The sequence below is a fragment of the Accipiter gentilis genome, chromosome 6 (genome assembly GCF_929443795.1).
Source record: "Accipiter gentilis chromosome 6, bAccGen1.1, whole genome shotgun sequence".
Lineage (NCBI taxonomy): Eukaryota > Metazoa > Chordata > Aves > Accipitriformes > Accipitridae > Astur > Astur gentilis.
The window spans coordinates 611,018-627,846 of record NC_064885.1 but is presented as its reverse complement, the minus strand read 5'-3'; the positions used below and the strand labels follow the sequence as shown (position 1 = coordinate 627,846).

Below are 16,829 nucleotides of genomic sequence, written 5' to 3'. Positions count from 1 at the left end.
GCCTTCTTGAGAGTTCGCAAACTGTCCTTACTGTCACCATTTACAGGTTTGAAATGATCAAAATATTTTTTAAATGGTCCTATAAAGCTTTACCAGGCTAGAAAAGCAATATAGTAAAATGTCATTCTCATAATCTTAATGTTTTTTGGTGGACCCAAACTCCTGTCTGTGGCCTCATGCGTGTGATTCGGTGAGGTCGAGAGCAGCTTCTTTCTGTGAAGTACATGTGCACCTTGCATAGGCTGGGCTCAGATTCTGCAGGACGTCACCCACATCCATCAACAGCAACTGGTGCCCACATGGACATTTGAAGTGTTTTAATGCCTAATTTGAAAAGGAATCTGCTCTTACTAAGTCACAGTAAAGATGATGATGTTTTGTAGCATCCTAATTTATCCACTTTATGCATATGTTTCTGTACCTGTGTGTTTATATACTATCTGTGGTGTTTGCTACATCTGTCTAGCTCAATATTATTTGTTTTTTGAGGCTAGTAGGGCACCTGTAGAAAGAATATTAAAAACAGACTGAGACACACAGCAGTGTAGCAGTCCCAGGCAGAACAAGCCTGGGCGTTCGACTTCTCCCCAGCAGGCACTCCAGTGGCTGTATTTGCACCCCTGATTCCCTGATCCCCAGCCCAGGCTGCCGGGAAGCCGTGCTCCTGCGTGGGGGCCACGTGGCGTCCCAGGGAGGGCTGTGCCCCACGCAGGCACCGCAGGTCTGTGGCACGCAGCTTCGTGCACGCTGCACCCTGATGCCCATCCACGATCCCACAAGCACGTGCAAACAGCAGCCGAGTGCGAGGACAGGGGAGGCTCCGGGTCACTGAAATCAGTACTTGCCAATTTGAAGGCAATGTACAGTGCAGCGTGTGTATTGTTTTAGAAATATGACCATTTTTGCTATTTAAAGCAAGCACCTTTTTTAAATTCTTCCCACTTGCCTTTGTCTGGACTTGCAGCATCCTAACTCGGTTGCTTTTCTTCAAGCTGTGCCACTTGCGTAAACAAAAGATTTCAGCTTTCCTTGTGAACCAGTTCAGTCAACCGCAATCCCACACTGCTTCCCTGCGGCCCCTGGGGTCTTCGCTACCAGGGGAGGAACTGGGGATTGGAGATGGGGGCATGAGAGCCCCCACAGTGAGGCCCGTGCCAGCCAGGTGGTCCTGAGCACACAGATGAGCTGGGTGTGGAGCGCAAATGGGGAGAGACTGGGGCCAAGTGTGCTCCATGTCCTGTATTTTTTTAAAGCACCAATGGTACACACGCAGAGGAAGTCCGGCTCCCTTTATATAAATTTCTTGTTTTATTAAAATTAGTATTTTCACTCAAGGTTTTAGGGAATCCTTTATTTCACATGAACAAAAGCATCTTGCAGCAGGGCAACCCCTTCGGCTGTGCGGTTTAACCATCTCTGAGCTGCTCTGCCGGTGGCTCCTGCCCGCGGGCAGGACCACAAGGCTGGCTGCCCCCGCACCATGCTCCCTCGGCACCGCACTCCCTCGGCACCGCACACGCGGCCCAGCACAGGATGAGACAAACCGCAGGGAACTGCAGTGAGTTAGAAATAAAACGTGCATCGCTGCTGGGGGTGGCCCCAGAGAGCAGCAATAAGTAGCTTTAACGTTTTTCAGGTTGGACTGCCTCTGTTTTCCTCCAGGGATGGAAGAGGAGATGGGATCCTGCCCGTGCTGGGGCCGGCAGGGCTGGGGCTCATCCTTTTTGCCCCTACTCCCTGGGTGCTGCGGGCTTAGGTCAGTGCTGCCCGGCCATGGCCACTCCTAGCACCAAGAGCATGGAGCGTGCTGACATTTGGCCCCGCTGTCTTCCCCAGACACACCGTGACTCTCCGGGTGTGGGAATGGAGGCACAGAAACCTGTGCTGAGCCCCCAGTGTGGGCCACAGCCCCTATTCTCCCACCCCTCTGGGGCCTCCTCCATGCCCCTGGGGCCAGGTCTTGGGTCTGTTTGGGACTGGTGACACCCAGGGACTTCCACCTCTGGCCATGCTGATTTTCTGTTTTCTCCTACTGGTCCCCAGCTGTGCATATTGCTGCAGGGGGGTTGCTGGGGCCACCCACCTCCCTGCAGAGCTCATGTGGCCGCAGGCCATGCCGTTCCTGCAGGGAAGCCTGGGGTTCGTCCTGAAGCACCTCTCTGCCTAGCATCCAGGGCACCTTTGCCCACTGGTGCTTTTCTCCCCCTGCACTTCTGACTCTGCTGTGGCAGGTGACCTGACCAGCAAACCTGGGAGAAGGAAGCTAGTGGGCTATACTAGGAAGAAAGCAACTGATTTTTTTCAATGCTCAGATGAAAACTGCTGATCAGTGTTAGAATCTTTTTTTTTTTTCTTTTTTTTTCCTCCCCCTTTGCGTACATCCATTTCCAACACAGTTGCTGTGAAAACCCAAGCAGCCCCTGGCAGGTCTGTGATGGCAACGGCGGTGAGAAGGCAGGATGCCTGCTGCAGAAGCAGGAGTGCTCCACTGTGAAGTTCTGAGCTGCTTGTGCAGGAAGGGGCACGCACAGGTAGACACTAATAGCTTTTTGCCTTGGTTTATAACCCAATTTCCATCCTTCATTGCTTGCCTTCTGGAGCACTTAGTGCCCTGAAGAACACCCAAGAGTGGAGAGAATTTGCACTGCTCAGCAGACTCCACAAGTATCTTTGCTTTAACTGCTATAAAGCTCTGGTTTTGGTGGGGTTGATTTTTTTTGGTTGCTTATTGTTTTTTTTTAAAAGAAAAAAATACTTTTATTTTTAAACACAGCAGAGTGCTACCAGGCTATCATCTTGGCACATATTCTCTGGGCAGCCCTGTGAAGTTTCTCCCCCTCAGGGCTTCATCCACCGTCAAGATGTATCTGTTGATAAGATCTTTCATTTCCTGTGTGAATGGCTCAAAATCCTTTTGCTTAGCACCAGACCGCTTGAAATTCCCATCCCTGTTGTTCTCGACGCAGAGCAGTCGGTCCTCTGTCACGGTCATATTCAGAAACTCCACCATTTCCTTCAGCTTGGGGATGAGGCTCTGCTTCAGGTCCTCATAGTGGACAACGAGCAGGCGCTTCCCGTACTTCAGCCAGTCCAGGACATGGGAGGCCCACCAGGAGGCATAGCTGTTCACGAAGTCTGGCCACTCTAGATGACCAGAAAACCAGGAAAATAAGACAATGTTAGTCATGCTGCATTTCAACAGTTTTCTAAATGTTATTTTGTGCCACCAGGCTGGTGTTGCTGGGCACGGTCTGATGTTGCTGGATGGGCGTGCGCTGGAGAAGTGCAGCGCGGCCAGCTGCTGGCACGGAGACAGATGATGCTTAACCCTGTTCCCCCCCAGTCCCTTGGACTGCGCAGAGGGCTGGGATGGCCACGGAGCTGCCCAGGAAGCCCCAGGGGCCGGAGAGGGCATGGCAGTGGCCAGGTGGGCAGAGCTGCAACTTTGCCTCCTTACTGTGCCTTGTTCATAGGAGCTGAGCCCCCCGTGTGTGCTAGTGGTGTGTGCGCTGGGCAGGCGGTTCTGCACAGGGGCTGGGGGAGGACAAAATGCCCTGGGGAAGAGTTTGACTGAAAAATGGTGAAGGGGTATGAGAAGGAAAGGCAGTGGGTCCTGCTTGGAGGGTGGATTAAGCAATGCTTTGCCATGCAACTTCAAGCAGATTCTTTTACTTCTGTGGTTTTACTACAGACTGAGAAAGAGACAGGCTTATTTTTCAACATCTATGTAAACAAATAATATATAATAATTATATAATGATATATTAACTTTTTATTATGTAAATGCAGCATCAAGGCACTGATCTTGGCTGGGGCCCAAGGTGTTCTTGATTTCCAAATCTGCCGAATAACATATTTTCCTGCATGCTTACCAGCCTGCTTATGGGGAGACTGGATAAGGAAATAGGATTGAAGGGGAAGATTCTTCTGTTCTTGGCACATGGGAGGGATTTAGGGTCACCTACCAGGATCACTGGGACAAAATTTACTGAATTATTTTTCCATCTTTGCCTTTGGCATTAATGACACCTCAATCTCTATTTGCTGTCTGTGATAATTTAATTTTCCCAGGGTCAAGATAGTCCTAGCTAAAGCTTTTGGGCTGGACAAAGAACATTTGTGGCTGAAATGTAACAATTTGTAGTTTGCATTACAGGAAAGCCATTCCCTCTAGACGACTTCTCTTTTCTAAGGACATTTTGTCTGTTTTTTTGATGAATGGGTCTTGAGTTGTGATTGATGAAAGGTGATACATGAACTTGGGAAAGAAATATGCTGTGACAGAGGACACTTCCCCCCAGCCTCCCCCAGCCCCGTGCTCTGTGGTTTGCCAAGCCACAGCTGTAATGCTTAAAATATGCACGAGGAGAAATGCAAGCTGAATCTCTTCTTTGCTGCAGAGTCTGGATGCAGCAGTGTATTCAGTGGGGAAATTGTAGTCACACCATCCAGCTTGCCTGCCACGCTTCATGCATTTGACTGGCATATTCTGAAGTCTTTTCATGTGTTCAAGGAACACTGAATCTCAAGTCCCCTTATTGCTATTATCCTTATTTATCTGCAGTGCAGTAGCACCTGTGCAGTGCTGTAAAATTTCCTTCAGGAAATTTCATGCTCCATTGAATCCTCCAAATCTTAAATTAGATTTCTCACAGTTATTACATGCTGCAGGGGCAAATTTTCTTCACATCACATAGCTTGGCAAATGGGCTGTACACAGGGGTGTTGTACCTGGACATGTTTCCTCTGCCAAACAGTACGATGGCAGTAGTGTTGCTGTATGCCTGTGGCCACAGCATTGGTGCAGTGCTACCCTCCTCTCCATGGTGGTAGGTACATGGCAAGACCACAACCACTCCCAGAGTGCAGGTCTGAGTGCTTTTGGGACTGATCTTGGCTGTGGTGGGACTCAAGTCCCACTGCATTTGTTTGCTCAGGTCCCAGTGCATTCCCCCTTCCCAGCATGCTGAGAAGATGGGTTTCAAACTCTGTCCAAAGTGGCAGCGGGCACCCCCAGCCCATGCCAGGGCCATGCGTTACCTTTGCTCTTCCAGTTGCGGTCGGTGGCGTACCCCAGGTGCCCGGCATATTTCCTGTTGAACTCCGCCATCAGTGATTTGTATGGGTTCCTTATCAACAGGATTGCCGAGTCGAACATTTCAATCTCCGTCTTGCCACTTTCATGTGTTTTCACACAGATGGTCCTTCTACTTCTCCAGTGGTCTTTTTCTCCTTTAAAACCTGTTTTACAAAACAGGACTGTTGGCTTTTTCACTTGATTATGTGTCTGTGCCCTTTCATGCACTCTAAATCATTCCCTACAGTGCTGTAAAACTTGTGAAAGTACCAGTCAATTAAACGCATTGCCCAGGACCTGGGACCAGGACTGAAATTTATTCTTGGCCTGCCACTGACCTGCAAGGCTTAATGACTTTATTTGTCTGGGAACCATCTTCCTGTGTGCTTCTCTACGCCTGCTGTAAGGAGGACCCTGTCCGTGGCTGGAGCCCCAGCTGCTGAGCAGGACGTGTGCTGGGGGCCAGGCTTTCCTCCACTGGGGAGGACTTCGTTGGTACCTCGCTGCAAAAGGGCTGTTTTTCACAGGGCCAATGCTTGGTGCTTCTAAATAACATGCCCCTCAGGATGTTGTCCTCCCAGAGTAATCAGTAATGCTTAAAAATTCAACCCTTGCATTTCATGTGCTACTGAAGAGTCTTACCCTCAGGGTTTAGTAAACTTTTTTCCAGTCAGCTGGTCTTCTGGACCAGTCTTTTAGATGGGAGCGGTGCACATGCATGTGCACAGCAGCACCAGTGCAGGTGATATGCAAATTTTGCAAATCGAGAGCCTGGCTGTTGTCTATGAAAGTAGCTGCCTGTCAGGCTCAGTGTGTTGCTGGAGCAGTCCCTGCTGCTGTCTGCACCACGTGAGACTGCTCATTCCAGGCACGTGTTTAAATTTTACCAAACGTGCCAACAGTGACAGCCTTTGCTGGCTCCAAGCAGAAGGATGCTGGAGCAAGTTAAGTAGAACTTCGTGCCTCTGAAGGGCTTTGTGCATCCCATCCCTCAGGATACAGTACCTTTGTTGTAGAGGGCTCCATCAAAGTAATAGCTTCCTGTGTAGTATCCTGTGGCATGCTCTATCAAATGGCGAGCCCACGTATTCCCAGCCCCAGGAAAGCTCGACAGAGCAACGAACACTTTGGATTTGGTGGTTAAGAATTTCCTGTCCGTACAGCGGGTGTCTGCGAGTACAGAAGATATTTCATTGTTAGCATTGTGGCTTTTTAATAATTCCGCTGACAGCTCTTGATTACAGGGTTTATTGCTTCTTTCTTCTCTCCCTTATGAATATGGGATATCAATTTGAGTCCGGTTGTGAGTCAGCTGCTTCCCAAAATTAATTCAGCCATAAGAGGCCAAAGAGATTATCCTCGGAAGAGGTTTTTGGTGGTTTTGTGTGGCAATGCTTTTTTGATAGAGCCGCGGCAAACCATTGTACTTGCCAGCAAGTTGTGATAAAAGCCCCCTGACGCCTGTTTGTTAATGGCTATTTGCCTGGCAGGTTGGCTCTTCAATGAAACCCTGAATGTGCCATTACACCTGGAAATTGAGAGTTTTATAATGCAGGAGAAAGCCCTCTTACTGAAAGGAGCTGGTGTTCAGTTAAACCTCTATGCTGTCATTCTTCTCTGAAGGGCCCAAGGCAATGATGAACCTGCATCGCGTTGATCTCCCATGGGGGCTAGACACCTGGTTTCCATACATGCTTTTGTAAATCCTAACCTTACTTTCTTAGTGTGCCAATAAAAGCAAGGATAAGATGAGAACCAATCTTGACCCTCTGATGATTCAACAAGAAGCCAGGAAATAAATTAGAAATTATTCTCTTCATTCTTCAAAGCAGCCTCTAGATGAAGCCATGGCTAGAAAGTGCCAGCATAATCCACAGGAGGCTGTCTTCTGCTACTACTGGTCTACACAGATGTGGGAAGTACTACCAATTTCATGAAAGCAAGTGTTCCTCTTGCATGATCATTTCATGTGCTGGTGTCTGCAGCCTACCTCTGAACTGGGAGATGGAGGGGAAAAAAAGGGTGTTGGGTTAAAAAAAGCCCAGCACCAATCCAGAAAAGCACTTAATTTAATTTTAAGCTTGTGAGAAGTTTCACTGAACTCGGTGCAAATCATTGCACAGATAAAGTTGCCAGTGCCACCTAAATGACTTACTGGATTGGAGCTTTACTCTCTGCTTTATTTTCCGGCTTTGAAACATGTATGCAGATGAATATTTTAGAGGAAGATGGGTAGAGCAAAATTAGTCTGCAGAGCTGTCTCAGTAGCTACGTGGCATGGGGGCTGGGTGTGCATTTAATGAGCAGGAGTGGAACCAGAGTATGGGGTCCTTGTCCCCAGCTGCCCGGGGTGCCACATGGCTCGGAGTATGCCTTCCCAGGCTCTGCCTTGTTCTCTCCATCTGCAAAATAATTATAGTCTTCCAGGGTGGGGGGAGGCTGTGTTGCTTAATGAGAGAATAGAAAGATGCATATTTATGAGTGCAATTGCAAGGAAGGATTTAGATAAGGGGTGTTTCCTAAATTCCTGCCTGTATTGTGATAAGACTGCTGTAAACTAGATCACTTTTGCCCACTGCAGAAGGAACGCAGGGGCTATTCCCAGCAGTGGTGGGTCTGGCCCTGACACAGCGAGTCTGGAGCTCATACCTTGCACCGGTGTCTGATAGACCAGGCAATATTTTCCCTCGGCAGCACTGCTGGTGTTGTGCATCCCGCTGCAGAGCAGCCTATCTGCGCCGTCGCGCAGCGAGAAGCGCCCAGTGGGGTAGCCGCAGTAGCACTCCCGCCCTCGGATGACTGCCAAGGGAAACTCCTACGAATGAGAGAAAATAGATCAGTGCGTAAATGCCATGACATCAACAGCCTGCGGGGAATGCTGCTGCTATACAAAGAAAAATAAATCTTCGCAAGGCCACTGTCAAGATCAAAGCAGTGTTTGTGATATATCATTGTAAAGCTCATGCTTCTTAGCCTACTACTTTCGTATAGCAATTTCTTAAAAAGCGGTTTTCAGACACAAGCCTTGTAAAGCTTGAAAATTCACAATATTCTGGTGTTTTTTAATTATTCATAAAAATAATTTTATAATATTCCTGCAGCATCTAGTGCGTAACTCCGCCTGCAAAACATCAGTGTGGGAAAGGTTGTTCTTATTTAGCCCCCAGATGAGCATTTTGAATTGGATCATCTTCTAAACTTCCACTTAGATTCCCCTGAACTGAGGAGTCGGCTGTTAAAAGGTTTGCCTTACTGAGTTGATCTAACCAGAGTTTTTGTGGCGGAAACTTGCCCTCAAACTTACAGAATTTAAGCAAAGGAGGAAATTTAAACCCACTAATTGCTGCAATCATGTTTAAAAATAGAAAGAATAAAGTCAAGCCATAAAAAAAGTATGCATCTTAGTCTGACTTCTTCACAGTTTGCAAAAAATGAATGTGCATAGAGGGGCTGATACAGGGTTTGAGAGCTACTGTGTGTATTTTTGGAAAAACTATATAGAAATACGATACCAAGTAATTTTTGGCACATCTATTCAGAGGGACTGTGCTGATGGTGAACATGAGGCTGCACCAGAAGAGGCAGAGCTGAGTGCAGCTGTACCTGGTGCCGGAGTGAGCTAAGGGCACACACAGCTCTGCCTGCTGGTGCATGCAGGGTTAGCTCACCTGGTGCCTGGGCTCTGTCTTCAGGCATGGACATTTGTTTTATGTTACCTTGCTTCTAGATAGAGAAACCTCATACGAAATCCAGACTGACTGCTGCAAATGACAGGTATCTCAGCAGAGCGTGAAACGTGCAACCACAAGAAAGTTATAGGTAGTGTTCATTGCAAGGAGATAAGTCCCAAGGAAAATTTTTGGCTCTGAGAAATTTCTTTTCAGTGGATTTGATGAAAAGTAATTCAGGTTTTGGTGTACCAGTCTTACCCTAAACAGGCAACAGGCTGCAAAGCAGCATTTCTGTGTGGTGTCAGAGCAGCTGGGCTAGTAATGATGAGAATTAAGAGAAGTTTGAGGGAAAGGTGTGCTACCTATTTGTTGAAGAAACTAGCAGTTGCTTGTGTGCTCAACAGGAAAAGCACACTTAGTACTTTGCTGAAACTGGCCCTAAAATTCAGTTTTTCTTCTTGGATTTCCAAAGTCTCCCGATGGCTTGCTCAGCAGCGTGGGAGTGCATGGGTGTGCAGGGACAGGCTGAGCACAGCTGAAGAATGGCTAAAGGAAGTTCAGGGGTTATTTGAGTGCAGAGTGTTCGATTCCACCTATTCCATATCAACACTTTTTGCCTTTTAAAAGTCTTTTGGAGTCTGGGAATGCATGACAGGACTGCTGAGCAGCTTATCTCTCGCTCTTCCCCACGTGTTCATCCTCTGATAAGGAGTCAAATACAACACATGTGCCATCTGTGCCCAAACAGCCAACATTTGCTTAGCAAATGAGATATGACACTGTCAAAAACTATTTGCAGATTTGATCCAAGGGCAAAATAGTTCTGTTTCTGCCTGCAAACAGAAGTTTTCCCCTTACAAGGAAGCAATGTTTCTCTGTTTGAGAAATTAATAAGTATTCCGGACCTCAGACACAGCCTAGAATAAATATGTACCTTGTACCTCATGCCAAGTGGCACCTGCAAGCAATTGACTTTTCTGGAAGGCTGGAGGTTTTTGGAAGAGACCTAAGCCAATGCTTCTCCAAACTTCTGTGTTTGCAGAAGCCCTGGTCAATACGGTGCTGTTCTGCAGGCACTCTGCATGCGGTTCAGGGTAACGGTGGTGCGGGGTGCCCGGCCATTCTGGAGGCAGGGCAGTGGGGCTGTGCCTTGCCTGTGCAAGCCTTCCTGCCGCTGGGGCAGTAAATGGGCTTCGCAAGTGAAAGTTTCAAAGCTTCAGCGATGGCAGCACAGATGTTGAAAGAAGCATGACTAGTTCTGGGAATCACACCAGGATCTGCAGCGTCAGTACAAAGCACTGTAATCAGCTGGCTGATTATTTGGTCGGTCTGTCTACCTGATGCAGGGCACAAAGCGATTGCAAAGTAACGTATTCAATCTTAACTTCCCATCAGTATTTAATCAAAACTACAAGCCATCCACTTTGCTCATCTGTGGATTTACGTATGCCTCAAGCTGCGTGGTTATGGCTTTAAGCAACCGTGTAACTTTTAAGCGCGGGACTAGTCCTCAAGCTCAGTGCACACAAATCTGTGATGCTTCACTTCAGTTAAACACAAGTCTATTGCCAGAGAAGTCTGCAGGTCTGTGAATAAGCATTTTTCTGGATTGAGCTTTAGAGCATGCATTGACAGGCCTCAGGTGTCCATCCTGCAAGCTGTAACTCAGTGAAAGGGGATGTCAATGGGACTGTTTACCTAAGAATTTGTGAGGTGAAGCCTCAACAGGTAGCTTGCGTGCTGTAAGGAAAGCAATCGTTCTCCAATAGCAACACAGATGATGTGATGATTCAATTGCTGATTGTTTTTTATTAGATTGTATCCAAATTAAGAATTACGAATAGATTAAAAATACACTTATCTGGTTCTACTCTAAATTCCTTTCTTTTCCAGCTTTCTATACTAACTCTCCTATCTGACACAGTTAAAATTTTTCTCTCAATCTACCAAAAAGAATAAGAGATGGGGGGGGGCTAATCACAGAAGGAAATTTCTCTCCCAAGTAAAAATGGTGGGTTTGGTTTATTTAAAAATGGGCATGTTCATTTTGCAACAAACCCAGAAGTCAGTCTTCAAGTTTTCTTTGAACTGGATATGTTAAGAGCAAAGAATAAATACCATAAAGCCAGTACACCCTTGCATAAAAATTCTGGCTTGTTTTACACTGTGATCTGTGGAGGCCAGGGGCCAGTCCCTCAGTGCACTGTTATACCCGATGTGACCCTGATTTGAAATACTCCTCTCACTGCTGCAATAAAGTCAGCAAGGCTGTGATTATCTGTGCCAGTTGAGATTCTAGCCTACTTATCTTTGTTTTAATTGTGTTTAAAAAAAACAAACCTAAATGAAGCTATAGAAACACTCTGTATGAATTCTACAATGGGATTTGGGTCAAAATCCCAGGAGTCTTTTGTTTATGGGTAAATAATGGCATGTAGCTACATCTGGAATCCAAAATAGTAGGTCCATTGCTGAAATTAGAACATTGCTGTATTCTGTATATTGCTTTATAAAGAAAAGAAAAAGCACCTTAGAGCTGGTAATGTTCAAGTGTGCAAACTTGCTGACATGGCTTTTGGATGCGTTGAAATACTGGGGTTCTCTCCTCAAAACTTAGTGTTTTTCCAGATTTTATTTGTATCATCATATATAACTGTATACAGCAGCTGAGTCATAAAAGGACTGTTTATTTAAAAATATAAATTCAAATGGAGATGGCTCATTTAATATGCAGGTTGGCTTAGGAAAGAGCATATATGAAAATTATGGCTTCTGGCCAAGGGACCTAGCACAGAAACACATTCATGGATCTGTGTATGGGGTGATAATGGGTTGCTATTAAGCAATGTTATCACTCTGTTAATTAAGAAGGAAATTGATAATTAAGGCTATTTAGCAGGTTTCATCTGAAGTTGTAACCTCAAATTCATATCTCAAATGCTTCCAAGGGCTGAAGCTACCATTCCAGCTGCAGAAAGCAATTTGCAAGGCTAACAAATAAATATGGTATGCCTCAATTTGCTTTTCTTCTAAGTCCCAAAGAGCAAAAGACTTACTAATGTGTTTAAGCATCCAACTAGTTCCATTTAAAAGCCCACTAGCTTTTTCAGGATACATAGAAATTGGTGGGATAATTCCTTTCTGCATAACAGACTGGACTAAAATGAAGGTGCCTTCCTGATTTCAGGAGGGCTAAGTATGTTGCTGTCAGCTAGGAAGTTGTCCATCTTATTTTGAAAGGAAAGGAACTGAAGTCAGGACAAATGTTTGTAGTGTCATGATAGGACTTGTTTTGGTATCTAGAGTTAAAGCACAAATTGATGTGTAACAGTTGGACTTCTGGATACGTAATTGCTGCTGCTTAAGTGGAGGGAGTCATTGCTAGTCTTTTTGCAGGCAAATACTCTCCAATAGTCACTTTACAAAGGGTAGCATGGCGCCTAGCAAAGCCAAAGGAGGCAGGGAGAGATAAGGAGGTTGTTACCTGCCCTGTTTTAGGGAGGGAATAAATGAGAGGTACCAAACCTTTTCTTCACCTTCCTTCAGTCCCTTTTCCTCTTAATGTTATAATTTCTGCAGCCCTCTCTGTGCCCTCTGTGCAGAAGGAGTCTGTTTAGATAATCCTTTAGAATATGTGGTTTGGTGATGGCTTTTTCACACAAGCTTCATCAAGTCAATATGCATTGACTCTAACTCTGGAAAGCCACTAGCTGTTCTGCAGAGATGGACAGTTTTCTCCATCCTGCTGCTCTCCTCTATTCAACCCTGTTTGAATGTCATGGTAATGTGGCACATTTTGGTTGTGGTCTTTTTCCTGTCTTTCTCAGTCACCAGTAATTTCAGATACTTCCACTTTTTGGCTGTGTAGCCAGAAAAACTTGAAGGAACTGCACTTCTGAAAACCTACTTATTTAGAAAAGTAACCTCCCAAAACCAGAATGGCATGACTGTGCTTAAAAACATTGACCTTATGTTTGAGCACATCTGAAAACAACTTCTCCAGATATTTCATACTGTTCTCCCACATAGAGAAGCAATAATTAATTGCACTTCATCAGTAAATATTAATAAAATGATGTTACGTGGGGGTAAATTGACACAGAAGGAGCAAGATTTTTTTCTTACCATTAAATAATAGATTAATGGCAGAGCTTGGAAAGAATGGCTCATGAAGTCCTACTTTACTGAACATTTATATGCATGGAGGATGCAAGAGTGTGTTTGTATGCATGCTTGTAAGGTACGATATAGAGGGTATATGGGTGATTCACTGCAATTCGCTGCACAGAGTTAATTCCATGATGCATTCTTAAAACACTGATGAGCTGGTATAGAGGGTACGTTGACTGGGAAAAGCTTTCCCACTCTACCTAGTAATTAAGAAGATTTGTTGTTCATGCCTTAATAGTTTTAATCAATTTCGTGATGCTAGAAGGCAAAGTAATTGAATGTTCAGTTTCGTGCATGAGGCTGAATGTGGCTGCAGGCTAAATCTGACCACACAGTGAACCCTGCTCTGTAAAAAAAAAATAGCCCCCATTGGAGTGGGAAGGAAGGGAAGGGAACCAACCACAGCAACAGCTGCTAAAGCAGGGGGTGCCCTGGGCCCAATGTTCCCTCCTGTAAGGACACCCAAGTCTGTCAAAGTCAAACTCCTTCAGTTCTTTCAGCCATGGTCTTACTCTACTGTGGTAGTGTGGAGGATGAGCAAAGGTGATGCTTCAGGCCAAGAGTGCACACAAGGACAGCAGAAGTTAGCATGTTCCTCCTTCTCACCTTCTGTCCAAAAGCCAATAAGCATATAACTGACCTTATTTGTTGCTTTCTTGTCGTCTTGTGTATTGGCATAAGGTTCTACAATGATTCAATTTTAAATTAAAATAAATTTGATTTAAATTACATAGGTTATAGTGAAAGTGGTATAAATTCTTCTGGTGTGGAAAGAGACACATTTATGTAAAAGTATCAGGAATATCCACCTGCTTTCACTGTGCTTATCTGCTATTTTTTTTAATTTTTTTTATATTTAAGATTCTATCAAGTTCCTAGCCAACACAGTTACACACTGGTGCAAAAATTGTGTGTAGACACCTCAGCATTAAATCTTCTTCGCTATGGCAGTGCCTGCTGCTGCACTGTTAAGGAGCCTGAGACCAAAAGGATGACCTTGCAGGGGAGAACACAGGGCACAAAGTGGAGGGCGCTGGGGATTGCTTCTCCCTGCCCTGCCCATGCACCGTGTGTGGCTCCTGAGAGCTGAGCCAGGGACCAGCTCCCCAGAGGGCACTGGAGCCACATTTCAGGTGCTGCCAGCCCACATCCACCCTCCAGCAGCATGTCTCCCCATGAGCAGCAGCCACCAAGACCTCTCCTGGGGTCAGATCTGGCTCTGGGCTTGGTTTGAATGTGACATGGAAATGGTATTGATTTCCTCATGGTTGATATTTGTCACTTAGAACAGCCTTTCTGTGCATCATATTTAGTGGCATCACTCTGATGGCTTCCCTCCCACCATCCCCACTCAAAAGAGCACTTGGACCAGATGCATCACTGGGTATTTACTCTGAGTTTTGTCCTTTAGAAACTCATTTACAAATTCAAAGCTCTAAGGCACTAATGTCTGCTATTCCCTTAGTAGAATAAAATTTAAAATAACAAAAAAGAAAGGATGTGAAATGAGAACTGTTCTTACTTTCTTGGAGCAAAATTCAGAGCACATCTCCACCGTCAAATTGGGCTGTATCAAAGAGGCTGGAAAGGTGTCTGTTAAATTTTCTGGAGCTCTAAAACATCCTCGATAGATAACATTCCTCCCTGCAGGGATATGAAATAGGTTTCTCTTGAGAAAACAATGTCCGTAGTATCCTGCCTCTTTCACAAAGAACAATATTAGGTTCAGAAGCTAAAAATAAAAAAAATAAATTTTATATTCCAAATGCTGTAGAAATAAGAGAAACCATGATATACACTAGAAAAATGTGTTGCAAATCCTGTGGAATTGAAAGGAGCACACGCCTTTAGCTTTGTACAAACCACTGAAAGTAGGGCTGCAGCAGAGTTTAGATTAAATTCCACCAGTGGAGGGCATTGCTATTGTTTGCAAGTCCCAGTTTTCTTTTGAAGACATGCTTTCCCCTGAAAGACTTAAAAGCCCCAATAAAAATCTACGAAGCTTCCCATGATCTGCACCAGAAAAGGAAAGGAATTTAAATGAGTCCTGAAAGCCCCCACAGGGACCCACCTTCCTGCACATCTTGCTCAGTTGCTGAGCTATCTCTCTCCTCTTCCCACTCGCTTTCTTTTCAGGCCTAGGGACTTTGCTGCAGCCTTCGAAATCTAAACTAGGCTTTTGTAAGCTGTTCAGGGAGAACAGCTTTCTTCAAGTCTTTAGCATCAGAGTCTGATCTCACCTGCTCCTATATAAATGCCACAGAGCTTGGCAGAATTGCTCCATTTTTTGCATCACTGTGATTGAAGTCAGGATTTGGCTCAAATACTTGTTACAAGCAGCAATACAATTTTCCCTCATGCTTGAGAGAGAAATGTCCCCTGACGGAACCAAATGAAAACCCAAAGCTGCCATGGAAACTCACTACCCTGGGTAAGGCCCTGCATTTGCACAGATGAACTAATGGTAATGAAGAAAATAACATTGTGTGGCTGGTTAGAAAAGAAAAAATTCTGCATGTTGTATGACACTTCTGTAATTCTTGTGATTTTGTGGACTTTACAATGGTGGAAAACTTCACCATTCTGTACTAACTCTTTATTGACAGAATTTGCCTGGCATGACTCAGTAGGGAGAAAGGTAGTTTTGGGAATAAATTTGGGTCTGCACTCACTGGCTACCTTAAGCAATACTCACCAGAACTGATGTGGGAAATGTGTTGGATGACAGGAGAGGTGCAGTGCAGTTTTGAAGGAAAAATTTGGTTCTGCATGAATTTCCTGGCACAAGGGCCCAGATTCCCCAGCATGAGCCAAGAGCAATCTAAGGAGAAGCTGCTTAAATATTGTTCTAATAACAGTTCAAACGAGTTACTAGAAGCAATGCTATATCTTGGGAGATGTGAAAATAAAGTAACTTGATGCAAGTTGAGGGGAAACAGGAGTCTCCCTGGGACCAGATCACTGCAAGCACAGCACCAAAGAATGAAGGAACAGAAGTTTTGTGGCTTCTCGGGATGCTCTTGAAAGACTTCCTACTAAATCTCACACCAAGATTTAATTCCCAAAACAAAATGTTTATGGACATGTTTAGAGTTGCCTGAGCAGGTCAGGAAGAAAGCTTGAACTGCCCACACTGGCACTTGGGAGGGAGCATGGTTTGCAGAGGACCCACAGATCACGCTGGAAGTGTGCTGTATTTACGTCATCTGCCTGCTTTCTGGGGAAGGATGGCTGAATTGCCACAGCGATCCCCAGGCTGCAGTAGCTGCAGACTTTGGGCTTCATTGCGTTGAATGTGATGTGGGGGGGCACGAGTCCTGTGGTGCACGAGCTGTGCAGCTCGTGTTGCCCAGGGAACCAGGGTGGGAAGGGGACGGCCGTGCCGGCAAACCCCATGTCTGGGGGTGTTTAAATGGAGATGCCGCTGGATCTGCTCTGCATAAGTAGAAGCCTTATGCGAGGTCTGTTCTCTACATTGCGTAGTGTAAATCATGGATGCTGTTACAGTTTCAGAGTTACTTTCCAATATACTTATTCATTGTGATTAATACTTCTGTTGGCCCCTCAGCTAGCTTGTGTCAGTGGGATTCTTCAAACAGTCTAATATCAGGTATTACTAAGGGCAAACAAAATACAAATCTAGCTCCAGGCTAGACTAATTTGATGACTAATTCATTAATACTTAAGAAAAAAATAAGTGCCGCCTTTTTCTGTGAAATATGTATATATATTTTATGCTGAAGATTTAAACAGTGATGCATGTCCTGGGAAACCTGCCAACGTGCCTGTCAGCCTGACACTAGCAATTTAAGTCTATGTACCTTTGATATATAATTTATATGTAGCTGGGTGGATTATTGTACAAACCTTGACTTGTCTTTAAGAATAAATGAAGTACCATCAATACTGGC

General features: G+C 45.2%; 1 protein-coding gene across 2 annotated transcripts in view; it reads right to left on the bottom strand.

Moving 5' to 3' along the window:
* Positions 1-2,776: 2,776 nt before the first annotated feature.
* Positions 2,777-16,829, bottom strand: part of WSCD1 (WSC domain containing 1) — a 32,253-nt gene continuing 18,200 nt past the window's right edge. For both annotated transcript variants that reach the window (XM_049801848.1, XM_049801849.1), the window contains exons 5-9: positions 14,441-14,562; positions 7,727-7,892; positions 6,083-6,247; positions 5,041-5,241; positions 2,777-3,144 (exon numbers count right to left, since the gene is read on the bottom strand). In XM_049801848.1, the coding sequence (XP_049657805.1) occupies positions 2,792-3,144; positions 5,041-5,241; positions 6,083-6,247; positions 7,727-7,892; positions 14,441-14,562 (1,007 nt within the window). In that variant the 3' untranslated portion in view covers positions 2,777-2,791. The remainder of the gene's footprint in view (positions 3,145-5,040; positions 5,242-6,082; positions 6,248-7,726; positions 7,893-14,440; positions 14,563-16,829) is intronic.